At 41.9% G+C, this 14,760-nt stretch overlaps 1 protein-coding gene across 16 annotated transcripts in view; it reads left to right on the forward strand.

The window, feature by feature from the left end:
* dab1a (DAB adaptor protein 1a) overlaps positions 1 to 14,760 on the forward strand; it is a 190,932-nt gene that overhangs the window by 157,790 nt on the left and 18,382 nt on the right. For 8 of the 16 annotated variants that reach the window (XM_044198267.1, XM_044198269.1, XM_044198264.1 and 5 more), the window contains 6 exons: positions 39 to 178; positions 2,237 to 2,335; positions 8,641 to 8,772; positions 12,930 to 13,049; positions 13,486 to 13,524; positions 13,980 to 14,042. In XM_044198267.1, the coding sequence (XP_044054202.1) occupies positions 39 to 178; positions 2,237 to 2,335; positions 8,641 to 8,772; positions 12,930 to 13,049; positions 13,486 to 13,524; positions 13,980 to 14,042 (593 nt within the window). The remainder of the gene's footprint in view (positions 1 to 38; positions 179 to 2,236; positions 2,336 to 8,640; positions 8,773 to 12,929; positions 13,050 to 13,485; positions 13,525 to 13,979; positions 14,043 to 14,760) is intronic. The other 8 variants (XM_044198271.1, XM_044198275.1, XM_044198273.1 and 5 more) reach the window with 2 other exon arrangements.

Raw genomic sequence — 14,760 nt, forward strand, 5'->3', positions numbered from 1 at the left:
ATGTAGACTGCATAGTGTATGTGTATGTGTGTCTGCAGGGCAGGATCGCAGCGAGGCGGCTCTCATCAGGCGTTTTAAGGGCGATGGCGTCCGCTACAAGGCCAAGCTCATCGGCCTGGACGAGGTCACTGCCGCCCGTGGAGACAAACTCTGCCAGGACTCGATGATGAAGCTCAAGGTAAGGACAGTCTCTCTCTTCTTCTCTTTTCTCTCTGTTGATTCTTAGATGAAGAATTGACTTGCGCCTTTTGATTTACTACTTAAAGCTCGCTACTAACACGCATCTTTGCGTGCTGGTTGCCAGAAATGACTGAATTTGGTCGGATGACTTTAACACCCCGAAATGATGTAATGGGATTGCCCACAGCCGCATTAAGTTCCATGACCCACAAAAAATACTGAACATCAATAACCAACATAGTTGTCAGTTCATAAATAGTTCTTCAACTTCATGCATATTCTAAAGTTCAACTTTTAAATATGCACGTGTTGTACATCACAGCATAACAGCGCCTGTGTGTGTGTGTGTGTATGTGCATGCATGTACAGTATAGTTTGTTGCATTTTTTCTATGCAAATTGCCAGAGGAGAAGGGTGGAAGAAGAAAGAAAAAAAATAAGGACGTTATAATTTATAGGCCAGGCGATGATCAGTGCGGGAGGAAGTGAGGAGGTTAGCCATATGGATGAGAAGGGGATTGGGGTGAATGTCTCATTTGCAAGGATAGGAACAATTAGAAAGAGAGGTAGACAGATGGGGCAGTTAGCAGAGGAGAGAAGGCATAAAGGAGGGGAATAATTTGGATGATAGGTGAAAGAGAGATGAGAGAGGATAAAGATAAGGAGAAATAGGCCATTTATTTATTCATTTATAAATAGAGGCCTAATGAACATGCTGATTTAGTGAAATATTTTACTGTAGCATGCATATGGAAAATTCGTGTCTAAATAATGTTATACAAGAAAATGTAAACAGTCAAAACTTTACACAAAGCCTAGATGTTGCTTTCTTTTCCACAGATGTACGTTGAAAGAGTTTGAAAACAGTCAGTATGTAAAGCGCCTTATTCGTTATTAATTGTCCTTCAACACATGGGATCCACATACTGCAGGAGATATTTAAATTGAGAAAATTACATTTACGTTCTGTTTGTGTAGTGAAAACCCTATCCAGCAGAGACGTAGAAGGGTAAGAGGAGGATAGACAGCTCATTGATCAAACAGCTTCCCTCCTCCTCATTTATTCAGACAGGAAATCCATCAGCTCTTTTTCTCTGATCTCTCCACCTCTTCTTTCATACTGCTCCTCCCTCTCCTAGCCTGACTCCCTCAATTCTCTGATCTCGTTCCTCTCTTTTCTTCTCCTTTTGTGACTCACCTATGCAAATGGAGGTGGGGTGAACATAAAGGGGAATTAGATACACTTATAGAGTTATAAATAATCAGTATGTCATGTTCAGTGGAGTCAAGCAGTTATGTTGTGATAATTGTTGCAATTAAACTTTTTTCTGTATCTGTCTTGTCTACTTTTTGAGTTATTAATGATTTCCTACATTTCCCACAATGCCTTTCCTAAGATATGACATTAAGGTTTGACATTCGGCTGAACAGAGCAAACGTAGCTTGATATTGGACATGCGATAGTTGGTGGATATTTGTTTTTCCAACTTAAATAGCTGAATGTACTTAAAGAAGTGCCATTTTTTCCAAATAATATTGTAAATTTCTAACCAGCGGTCTGACAGTGTTCTTTCTCTAACATTATTCACAAATATATTCTTTAATGTACTGTAGTCTTGCGTGTTATTGGGTGTGAATAAATAAATATCTACCAGATATTCAAGAAGTTTTGTCCAAGTCATGGTTGTTAATATTCATCTCAAGCATGCATTAAAAGACTTATATGGACTATTGAGGCTACTGTGGGTGGGAAAAGGAGCTCTCCTCTTCTATGATTATTTTCTCTGTGTGACTATTAACTGACTGATAATAAAGTGATTCCAATATGTGATGTTTATGTATGATTTTGTAGAGAGATTTTATATTGACGGTTATTGACAAGTAAAAGAAAATACATAATCCAACAAGAAAATGACCATTCTGAGAGAGAAGGTGCCCAAAGAGAGGCCCCTTTATGGACTTACCTTCCCATTACACTGCACATGTGTTTCTGCCCTGCTTCTAACATGGCTATTTGCTCCATGTGTGTCTATGTGTGTGTTTCTTTCTGTCCTCAGGGTATAGCTGCAGCAGCACGGTCTAAAGGAGAACACAAACAGAAGGTGTTTCTGACCATTTCCTTTGGAGGGATCAAGATCTTTGATGAGAAGTCAGGGGTAAGCTTAGAAGCAAATATGTGTGTGTGTGTGTGTGTGTATGTGTGTGTGTGTGGGCGCCCACATACAGCATTTCTGTGTGTGCGTGTTTCTGTTAATGAGGCGTCTCCATGAGAGGGAGGGGCCCCTGGGGAAATCAGGAGGCCCTAATTGAAACCCTGAGAACAAGGCCTCAGTAGATGAGTGAACATGGCTATCCCATTGTCTGCCTCACTGCAAACAACCACAACACTGGTTCTATATTGTGCTCCAGGATTATGCATTTTCCATCTTACATGGCTGCTTTTCTGGCTGACCAACTGGATCTATGCTGTCCGACTGCTATCATTCCTCCTGGTTCCGTTTTTTAAATTATCTCTGTTGGCTCTGTTTCTCACTGTCCGTTGAGATCATGCAATCACCTAAATGACCTAAATACCTCTAATAAGTTTGACTTGGTTACACTGATGTAGGGACATATTGACAACTCAGAGATGTACGACAATAGGACCGGTCATAGTCAGATAGAGGACACTTTATGGACAGAATAACTGTGAATTTAGTTGCTAAATGCTGTTGCAGAGTGAGTATGCATGCAGCTCAAGAGAAAGTGGCCAGTAGAGCGTGTTGATTTATTTTTAAATGTCTTACTCTCCTCTGACAGGTATTGTCCAGGTTCGATTCCCCACTGGCCATACCTGTCACAGTTAATGGATGGAGAATTAGTGTCCCATTAAATCTCAGAAACTTAGGTTATAAGGTGCTTGGCTCAGTTTGCTCTCTGTAGCACACTAAGATTGTCTGTGCATGTTAGATTTTTTTTGTTTTGGCAGCTTGAGTAAAACAGCCTTATTTTTAAAACATAATACAATATTAACGTCTGCTCTTGTGTATGTTGTGTAAATATGCAGTGTGAGCTGTCTGTTTCACTCTGCTCTGTCTGGCTGTCAGTGCATCTGATAGTAAATGTAGTCTGGTTTAGACACAATATGAAGCTTGCTGCGCCGCACCTGGCTTTAGTGACTGACGTGGTAAGTCTGAGATTTACATCTCGACAGGAGATGGATGTCACTGACACTGTGTGTGTGCATGTGTGTGTGCCCAGCAGTAATTCAACAGTGCAGGGTATTAGAAAGGCAGGACACAGTAACCAGTGGCCTCCCACATGGCAGCCATATTGCATACAGCCAAACTCATCCCTCACCAGTCCAATCCTTCATCCCTCTTTTTATAACCCTCATTTCTCTTCGTCTCAATCCCCTTCCTGATGCTTCAGACTCTCAACACTGAAAGATACAGAGGGAGAAAGTGAAAGAACCAGAGATAGATAGAGAGGTAGAGAGTCTAAGGGGAGAAGGTGTAGAAAAGAAGAAACAAGACAAGGGCAAGAAAGAGAAGGTGAGAGGAATCACGGATGTAAAAAAAGACAGATGGAGGGAGAATTGGAGGGAGGGACAAAGACAGACTGAAACAGAGTTAGAGGGATAGGTAGAGAATCGGTGAGCATATGTCAACGTAAAGCTCTCCACAGGGAGACCTTGTCCTCTGTCTCTGCACATTAATATTAACTATAGATATATGCTGTCCTTACTATCAGTCCTTCAACCACTTCTAATGGCTAGGGAGGGAGGGAGAGAGAGAGAGAGAGAGAGAGAGAGAGAGAGAGAGAGAGAGAGAGAGAGAATGACTCTGCTGAGGTTCAGGGATCTTGACAGTCTCGTTCCCCTCTTGTGCATCAGTCAGCCAGATGGGCGGATGGATGTATGGGTGAACGAATGGATGGATGGCCCCTCTCTTGGAGGAGGGAAGGTCGTGCAGGATCGAGGGAGGTGGTGCTTGAGATGTAGGGGAAGAAGAGGGGAGACATTAATCTAGCAGAGAGCAGGCCAGCATGTCTCTCTCTCTCTGTCAGCCCCTCTCTCAAGACACACACATACATACACGCACAGAGACATGTGCGCCCTACCCTCTTCAACCCTTTTTGTTAGTCTCGTCAGGGCCGCTGCACCACGTCAGGTCAAGAACTCACAAGAGTGAAGGGCTGATCTCGCCGGCCTGCTGCTCCCTCAGAGAATGAAATCAGAAAGATCAAATTAGTCCAGTTCAGCCAACAGAAAGGACAATGTAAAAAAATAAAAAATAAAGTACACATGAAGGAAAGCTATTTAGAAAAGACCCTGGAGCAAATGATTCATGTGGCATGAGATGCAGCTGCAGCAAGGCAAACAAGACAGAAGAGGGTACAGAAAGAAGCACTGGTATTTACTTCGAGACCCTTCTGTACATTCACTTTGGATCCTATCAGATATATTGTAACTTTATGTTGACTAACAAAGACCATCCCACTTACAACATGAATTAGGAGGGGACAGAGGAATAAAAGGGGGTCGAGATCAGAGGGTGAAATGAACTGAGGGTCAAGCTTGAGGGGATGAACCGTGGGACAAATGGGAATTAATAAGTGTGTAGACCAGGAGGTGTGATGGCGGGGAACGTAGGGAGTGAGACTCAGGGTGAGGGCAAGTTCTCAGTGAAGCAGAGAAGAAGGTGAGGAAGCAGAGAAAGGGGTTTGTTTGGGGTGGGGCATACGAGAATTGTACAAACAGAGAGATAGTGTTTAGACACATCTATATAGGTAGGCACAGGAGATTAGGTGAGAATGAAGCGAAATCGCAAACAACCCACCCTCTGTCCTCAGATTTTGATTCAAATATAATTCAAACTGATTAGTGCATGGGAGTACATGCCATCACTTTTTTCCAGCTGAGCCCTTAAAAACCAGTAAATAGAACACAAACAAAAAAAATTCTCAAATGTGAAATACCCAGAACAACTAGTTTGCAGAAAAGTTTGCGTTCATGTAGGATCCCATCAGTCATAGTAAGAAAATTTTCAGGGCCTTTAATACATACAGTCGGTGTCTCGTCATAGTTTGGGGCGTGGTCAGGGCAGAGTCAGCGAGGGGAAAAACAGTCCTTTCCCCTTGCCTGAAAGTGTTGGGAAAGCGCGGTTTTTAAACTCACATGCTAATGTCAACATGGTGTCATGTCTTATATATGAGTCTTTGCTGTCACTTGACAAAGAACGCTAGATTGAAAAGTTAAACAGAATCGGATCGGATTGTTGTCCATATCTAATAAAAGACTGGACGAATTATCCAACTAAATGGCCCGAAGTGTCATTCCCAGATCTTCTGCTATCTGGTTGAATCGCCTGGTAAGAGAAACTATTACATTTACTATTGATATGATTAATTAAACTTTCGATAATATCAGTAACGTTACCCTACAGCCATTAACGCTATGATGAAACATTAATAGACTAGCATGTTTTAGTCAATTCCATGCACAGTTTTGCTTTTGGTTCTGTGTCTTGATTCGGCAGAATAAAAAACTTTAATTCTGGATTTTTAAGTTTATTTGACACGCAGAAAGCCACATAGCAACTCTTCGGCATGGTAGCGAGTGCTTTGATTTACCCCTTGGCATAAACGAATGTGACGTTTTGTGGGCGTTTCTATAAATACCGACTGTATCTATAACTTCCGTATGTGTATGTTGTATAAGTGTTGATTATCAACCATTATTTATAGGTACAGTCCCGCTTATGTGCTTCTGTATTTGTGTCAGTGACTGACAGAGAGCTCCTTATGAGTAACCAGAGCAGTGCTACCTTTTGCAAGGAACTAATGAAACCTCAAAGCTAACTGCTAATCTCAGTCCTGTCCTACTGGCTGGAGACTGGACAGCCTCCGCAGGCCCTCTGATGATGTCTCCCCTCCAGGAGGGAGATGTGAAGAGTGGGGAGGAGAGAGAGAGACAGTATCCTGCTGCTTCTCCTCCACCCTCCCCACTCCCAGCGTCGCAGGGAATATCTTGGTTCAGTGGCCAGCAACTGCTGAAGGGCATGCTGCCCACAGTCCCTCAGAGACACTGACGCTGTGTGTGTGTGTGTGTGTGTGTGTGTGTGTGTGTGTTTGTGTGTGTGTGAAAGAGAGATTGTGAGAGAGGGATTAGTACTGCATATCAACAGTGCTGGAGAGAAGAGAAGAGAGTACACAGTCAGTATCGACTTTTTTGATACACCCACCTTTTTGCAAATAATCCACTTCCCCAGAGAATTGCATCTATTTAAACAACTTTGAGCGGCATCTGATAGTTGATGCTGCCAGACACGTCGGCTCCAGCAATGGCCACCTTATCTCCCAGGAGGGTGTCCATATTTTACCAAGAATAATGCAACAAAAACATTTTGAATGTTGAACATTTTGAAAAACAGCAGTAAGTCACAGTCTTGTTGGCTAAAATATTTCATAACTAAGAAATCTAACAAAAATAATGACATTTGTTCCAGCTTTAAGTATGCAAATAACAACTCGGTACAACTGGTGTTTACAGTATAGAGTGGTGGGAAAACCACAGCAAAAGTCTGAGCCAGTTCCAGTTAATTAAGAAGATCAGAAGGTGTTGTTTATATGGAAGTCCAAGATGGCTAATATTCAATAATTTCATCAAATTGATTTTAAAATTGATTTTAAAATTTCATTTGCGATATGTGTGTGCATGACGTGACAAAAATTTTAATTAATAAAAAGCAAAAGCCTAGTTTGCATTCTTATTTTTAACTCTAAGTAGTACGTTGTCTGCCAATTTTAATATGAAAGAGCAAAGTCATTTCCCCATTAACAGCCAGTAGCACCAGTACCACAACTCCTCTATACAGCACGCGTGAAACACCAGGTGCATCCCTTCGTGGTAACTGTCTACCTGTTTTCACCTGTTTTATTATTTCCAAACAATATTGTCACAAGACTCTTCAGGAAAGGTGGCCGTGTCTGGGTATGCACTAATCCCAGATGTCAACTAAACTGAGCACCTGACGAACTAGGTACTGACCATATGTGTGTAAATTGTTTCTATTCTCTAAGATATACTTGCTACCAAGACGAAGTAGAGCTATTGAATTTATGCAATCATCTCATTCTCTGCTCTCTTTGAATCAGAGTCCCCCTTTGTCACCTCACCACCCACCCAGAGATAATTCAATAACCTCTGCAAATGAGCTCTCTCTGTGTGTGTGTGTGTGTGTGTGTGTGTGTGTGTGTGTGTGTGGGTGCACATGCACTGCCTTAGCTGTTATTTTCAGGTCAATCAGCGGCGATAATAATAACCATTACTCTAATTATTAAATTTAGAAGACATGACTTCTACAATGATTATCTATTTCTGCTGGGGCTCTCAGTGTGTGTGTGTGTGTGTGTGTGTGTGTGCGTGTGTGTGCATGTTAAATTGGTATCACTCTATTCTACCATGCCTTACGTCTGGAATAGCTTCAAAGAGAGCAGATGTGTGTTTTTAACCTCTGATGTATAGTGCTCCAACCCCTAGCATGCACTCAAGGGCTACTGGGTCATTATGTTGACTGTGTGTCTCTGCTCCCAGCATGCAGCTGGCATAGACAATAACAACAAAGCAGACATTTAGTGTGACTTAACAGAGGGCTATTGCATATTAAGTTGTGAATTGTGTTTGTGTGTGTGTGTTTGTGTGTTGTGAGTGAGGGCACAGATGAAGTGATCAAGTCGACAGCTTGCCGAGCTGTGATTGTCACTGATCCCCCCTCTGGCCTCAGGAAAAACAGTGCCATCTGCCACGGGCAATGCCAGCTTGGCACTCCCCACCCAGGCTAAACTAGGGAGGGCAGGGGAGCTAGAGAACAGTTTAATATAGGATACAAGGTCTCTGTGTGAGAGTGTTTATTTCTGTGTGTACACCTGGGGGAGTTTGCATGGGATTTTATTTTCTGCTCCCCGCTGGTTTTTGGAAAGGTGTACCGGAATTATTTTATCTTTGTATGTGTGAATTAGCATGTTTATGTCTTCACGTTTTGATACTTGCTAGTTTTGTACACCTGAAACTAAATTAAATCATATGAATTCCTGTGTCATTCATGAAATGCTATTTGCAAAACATGCTTTTCATTAAGTGCTTTACATGGTACTGAAGAGAAGCAAACAGTTCAATTAACGACAAGGGAATATCGAGGGCATCAAACTTGAGAAAGATGCAAGGTCCTTTTCAAATCCCTATTTATTTAATTTTTACATGTTTTAAATTGGTTTCTTATGAGTATTGGAGCCACTGTTGGGGAAAATGAATACAGTCAACATAACAGTCAAAAAGTTGCATTTTATTAGCATAAAGTCTCACCTTTTTATTTAAAAAATGTAATACTCTCACAAGAATAAAGTTGTAATCTTTCAAGTTGTAGTTTCTTTGTTTTGTCTGCATAATTTATTAAACATCCTGTGTCTTGTCTTCCTGCAGGTCCTCCAACACCACCATGCAGTCCACGAGATCTCCTACATTGCCAAGGACATCACGGACCACCGAGCCTTTGGATACGTCTGCGGGAAGGAAGGGAACCACCGCTTTGTGGCTATCAAGACCGCACAGTCGGTCAGTGTCTGTGTAGGCAACTGTGTGAAGAGATGTGGGGACGTACATTTGAGTGTTTAGCAAGTGTTTGTATGTGTTTTACCATGCACCCGCTGTGTGTAGGTTAATGTATGATTCATCTGGGTCTTCTCTCAATAGCACAAACCTCTTGACATTTAGATAAGGACCCTCGAAAACCAACTCATGTCCCTTTGTGCTGTTCATCAAACAAACTGTTTACTCTGCAGAGCTCTAGGTTTTGTGTGTGTTTCTGTGTATGTGTGGAAGGCTTCATGTACAGTCCTGCAGCAACATACTCTATATGATATTGAGTACCTCTTTTGGACCTGTTATGATTGTTGTTGCTGTTGTTGTGTCATTTTGTGCCTGGCTTGTTTAGTCTGGATCCAGCTGGCTCGCTCTGTAGCCGTATTGATTTCCCATAGTGAGTCGATGAGGGTTTGAGTGTGTGTCACCAACTCTAATGGCATATCCATCCTCCCAGGGCCATGAAGCGTGGCTCTTTGACTTAGACAGATACACACGGTCACACACACACACACACACACGCGCGCACACACACACACACACACAGCAGGCTGTACTTAACATTTTCACCAATCAGACTTGTACTCAAAAAATTGTTGCCGATCAGCTTAGCACAAAGCTAAGCTCTCATCAGTCAACTAAGCTGTCATTTACCTGACATGGGCCTGAGGAAAGGTCACAATTATTTTACTCCCATTTTCAGGATTTGAACGCTCCATCACTAGCACTCAGACTATTAGTTGTGAAGCAGACAATGAAAGAGGTGGAGGCACGGAGCTTATGGCAGAGGCTGGGGCTGTAATTGGAAAGTAACCACTTTGATGTGAATTAACAAAGTGTCTCTGTCGTCATGAAGACTAAGACTTAAGGTTGTTCTGAAAAGGCCAATTTAGGGGGACATTCGAAAGTAATTGGCTTACCACTTAACTCAAAGTCTCAGCACAAGAAAGACGTGTTTTATTTAGCAAGTTTTAGTGAAGATGGAAGTACACTAATTGTGTTAGAAAGGATTTCGTAGACAGTCTCTTAGTTCATTCAGTTCATTCAGTCTTTGTTATAACTTTTTAGAAAAGTTACAATTGTGATTAATATAAATAGGTCTATTCGTTACGAAAGCAACCTTGTATCCAATTTGTGGTAAGGCTACAGAGAGTCTAAAGACTACTTAGTGTTGGTCCAGAATGTCACATTTTTGGACTGGCTATTTTTTAAGAAGTTATTACATCTCCAGTTATTAATTCTTTTATTTAGAAAATTCGCACTTACCACCATGAGCAAATCATAACAGCAACCACAAATGAAAAATTATGTGGTGGTAAAGTAGTTCAGCCATGATTGGTGAGTCTAGCTTTCTCTGGACAGAGTGTTCACTCGCTGCTGAACAAGCTTTATATTTCACTACTAATGGAAAAATTCAGCCTAATGCATTTTAACACTTACAAAAAAACACCTTCTTTGCAATGTGCAACATACATTGCAAAGAGACATTGTATATTTCTGGGTATTTGATGGCTCTGTTTTTATTCCCATGGATAACTATGCAAATGTAGTTTGTGTCACTGAAAATTTTTCTGTACAGTTTTTCTGGTGCAGTGATTCCAGCTTAGTTTAGTGGCAAAACATTTTTTAAACTATCCAAAATGTCAGTGGTTTTCAATCAAAGGTGTCAAGGAGCAAATACTTGTCTGAATCCACCATTTGGCACAAGGGTTCAATGATTATAAATAGAGGAATCCATCTCAGAGGAGTCAGAGATACTGTACAGTACCAGTCTGTCCAGTTTGAACGTTTCTCAAATGTGTCGAATGTGATCACTGCTGTAATTGCATATACTTTCTCTAGCTGTATGTTCAGGCACATTCTCTGGAGGTTGTCAAATTTAGTTTTAGGAAATGTAGGAAATCACTAAATGAATTTGAATTAGATGAGGCAGGTTGAGGGAAACTCAATATACCAAGAAATAAATTCAGGAATATCCTGGAGATATCCTGCCAATGAGCTATAACCAACACCAGAATTTAATTTGGGTAAAAAGGGTGAATCTGTTGCATTAATATCCAGGGGGATGGGAGAGTCGTCTTTTACCCAAAAATCCTGATCAGTGCAGATTTGAATAGAACAGTGTATCTGCAGTAAAAGTCTTTATCACCACTTTGTGTTGGAATCATTCGTCACTGTTGCCGTAGGCTATGTATTAGTATTCTGATTCAAGAGTGCTGAACTGAGGACCATCTCATCTCGATGGTCCTATGAGCTGGCCCGTCCTCCTTGATCATCCTCGAAGCTTTCTGCATTTACAATTCTAAAATTCACTGCTTGTCTCAGCTCTCCGTGTCTTCTCTTACCTACACTCTGTGATAGAGAAAAAGAATGCGAGAGAGAGATGGCAAGAAAAGGTGGAGATTAGAGCATGTATTGTGAATTGCAAAGCAGATCTGAATCTGACAGAGTGACAATAAGTTTCACTGTTGGATCAGCAGGAGCCACCGTTTACCCCAGTGTGTCTGTCATGAGCAATATGTGGCTGAGAACATCTTGCAGAAAGACAACACTAAAATATAACTACTTTATGCAAGGCAGTGTTCAGTCTGTGAACTCTGGGTGCACTTCTATCAGTCAATAATTGATTAGGTCTGAAACATCATTGTACTATAAGACTCTTTGCTGTGACAGTAGTAATAAGTTGTGAGTCATCTAACTTGTTTGTTGCCTGTGCTTTTGTTCCCCTGACAAGAAAGGTGGTACAAGTTAAGACAAGAGGCTAGTATCTGCACTTGTCACTGTCTGAACCAGGCCTAGAGAAAGAATAGAGTATATAGTGATTGTGCAGATAACTGTACAGAGGCTTATTGCCTGTCTAGTGTGTCTTTGTGTGCTGGCTTGCCTGGTTTCATGATCCCAATCATAGGCAGAATTATTTATTTAGAAATTTATTGTCTTTATTAACTTCCATTTTCTTAATTTACTCATGTTAGTGACTTGTAAGACTTGGTCAGTGTTTAACTAATCACAGGGGCGCAATCAGTCACAAAGACATTGTTATCTTTAATGAAAGATTTTAGACAAACTAATTGCAGTGTTTTTTTCCCCTCAGTGTCGATGCAGTGTTCCTGCAGAACTGTTTTCTGCCATTTTGTTTTCGGCTTCTGGCCTAATGGAATTATCCATAATCAGTTCTCAACAACCCAATCATGTACCTCTGACTCATCCTGCCTAAGTGGATGCACAGACCATAAGAAGCACTAAATTAGAGAAACGCAAGGGTTTTATGGGGCATGTTACCACAGGTGGGAAGATAAAAAATGATCCAGGAAGTCCAGTTTGAGTAATAGCTTGAAGTAGTTCCCGTCCAATTTTTTCACAATTGAGAATGACTTCTGGATGGGAGCCGAAACGTCTTAATTCTGAAAACAGTGTCCAGATGACTACGACTGAAACCTTTTCTACGATAGAACACTCCTGGACGAATGAGGGACTACACCGACTTAGCTTGAAGTAGTAGTTTTAGTAGCTTATCAAACACCAAAACACTGCACAGCATTTTACAATTCTGAAAAATTACAATGAATAAACAATCATTTTGACAATCGCAAGGCAAACAGTAGATATAGGCACACATTACACATTGCAAAGTTATCGGCCAGAAATGTGCACTTAAACATTTTTTCCACAGCTCTCTGCTTCAGAAACGCTGCTGTGCCAATGCAGTGGTCTCACTGAAATGAGAAGGAATGTGAGGAGATAATGCTTTCTGTTGCAGTGCTAATGTTGGTCTGACCACGGCCTTAATGTGCTGTCATGAGGTAGACCAGGTTCAGTTCAGTTTCATGTTCTTATATCCTGGTGGGGACTTTAACCTGAATGCACACTAACCCATGGGGAAAATTGAGGTCCCCATGGGTATAGACTGCTTTTTGAGGGTGAAGACTATTTTAAGGTTTTATGGTACAGGTTACAATTAGGTTAAGGTTAGGGTTAGGGTAAGGGTTAAGGTTAGGCATTTAGTTGTGATGGTTAAGGTTAGGGTAAGCATTATGTCAATGACTGTCCCCCATGGGGATATTTAAACTAACGTGTGTGTGTGTCTGTGTGTTAATGGGTGGGTGGATAATGTGTCCTTGTCTTCCTAGGCTGAGCCTGTGATTCTGGACCTGCGGGACTTGTTCCAGCTCATCTATGAGATAAAGCAGAGAGAGGAGATGGAGAAGAAGGCCCAGAAAGACAAGCAGTGTGAGCAGGCGGTCTACCAGGTACACTCTGTTACCTGTGTTTTCCCTTTTTTAGTAGTGTGATGAGCTTCTTCCGAAAGACTCTTGACAGACAAGTCAAGTTAGACGTGAAAAAACAGCAAAGCAAGCAAATGACATACGGAGCACCGGCTTTCAGGTTTCATCAGTGGCACCATCTGCCCATTGTGCTTATTTCACCTTCCTCTGTTCTGTCTTCTCTACATCTGCTGTTTAATTTCTCTTTATCTCTCTGTCTGTGTCTCTCTCTCTGATGATTGCCAAATGATTATCTGAATGCTGGGAAGCTGCTATGTCTTGCTGTGCTTTCCGCCTACTCTTTCTACTCCACCAGCTTAACTCTCCGCCTCTTCCCTCTCTTCTGTCTTCTCCCCTCTGCTCCTCCTCTCCTCTCCATTTGATCTCTCTCCCTCTCTTTCTTGCCGCCGCTCATCTGCAGACAATACTGGAGGAGGATCTGGAGGACCCGGTCTACCAGGTAACTTCCTAACCAATCACATCGCTGCTGTCACCTGCTGCATTCAGCTTGCTCCTCTTTGTGTGCACTGTGGGGAGACAGCCCCTGTTTGGTTACAGTGTGATAGTGTGGTTGTAGCACAATATGTACACTTTGGAGGGTTAGATGTCCCCAGATGTAGGAGACTCATGTGCTCATGTGTCTTGTGTGTCTGTGTGCATGTTTTCCAGTTGGGATGCATGATTAGCTGAAAGATGTATTAGTTTTCTGAGCTGCTTAGGGAGTTTTTGCTGCTTAAATTCTCCTCCATGTGTCACCAGGATCTATACTTCAACTGCTTTTTAATGAGAACCTATTGACAATGCTGTTTGACTAATCTCCTCTGCAATTTCACCAACTTTCTTTCTATTTCTTTATCTTCCAATTTCTGTACTGCTTCTTATTTTCCTGTCCTCCCTCTGCTGCTGACGTTGTAGTACATTGTGTTTGAGGCGGGACACGAGCCCATCCGTGACCAATCAGAAGAGAGCATTTATCAGGTACTCACAAGCTCGACTTGTCTGCTTGTGTCTCAGTTATATTCTCGTCACCTTGTAGCCAGCTGTGGTTAAGCTACCAACAAGAAGCTCTTTAAGTGTTTAAACAAAAGAGATTTAATCTCCCATTTGCTAGCAAATAGGTACCAGCTACATTGCTCTTTAATGGGATAGATATATTGTGGCCTGCTCATAAAATTAATAGCTTCTTTTTTCACTCATAAAACTGTAGATGCAGGAAATAAAAGACAGTAAGAATTAGAGGTGAACAACCAGCCAACACCCTCTAGAGGTCCCTGACAGCTAAAGCTAGATACCCCAAGGAGACAAGACTTTCTCTGAGTGCACTCCTCAGAGGCGTGGGTAGACCTCCAAGGGATGAAGAGGGGGAGGGTACGGTGTGCGTGGAGGGGATGTGGAGGTTATTCCTGGCGTGTGTGAAAGGGGGACCCCTCCTCTTTTTTTCTCCTCCCCTCCTTCTTTTCCAGAGGAGATGAAAGAAAGCGGGGGAAAGAAAGATTAATCACCAGCCTCTCGTTTGATCTTTAAATAAAATGGATTGAAAATAGACAGAGTGCTGGCGCGTGCACAAACATACACACTCGACATACACGTAAACAACCCCCCCCCCACACACACACACACAACACACACACACACACACACACACACACACACATCAGGCGTAAGAAACGTCAGCCTCCAGCCACAGAGGAACTAA

The sequence above is a fragment of the Siniperca chuatsi genome, linkage group LG6 (assembly GCF_020085105.1).
Source record: "Siniperca chuatsi isolate FFG_IHB_CAS linkage group LG6, ASM2008510v1, whole genome shotgun sequence".
Classification (NCBI taxonomy): Eukaryota; Metazoa; Chordata; class Actinopteri; order Centrarchiformes; family Sinipercidae; genus Siniperca; species Siniperca chuatsi.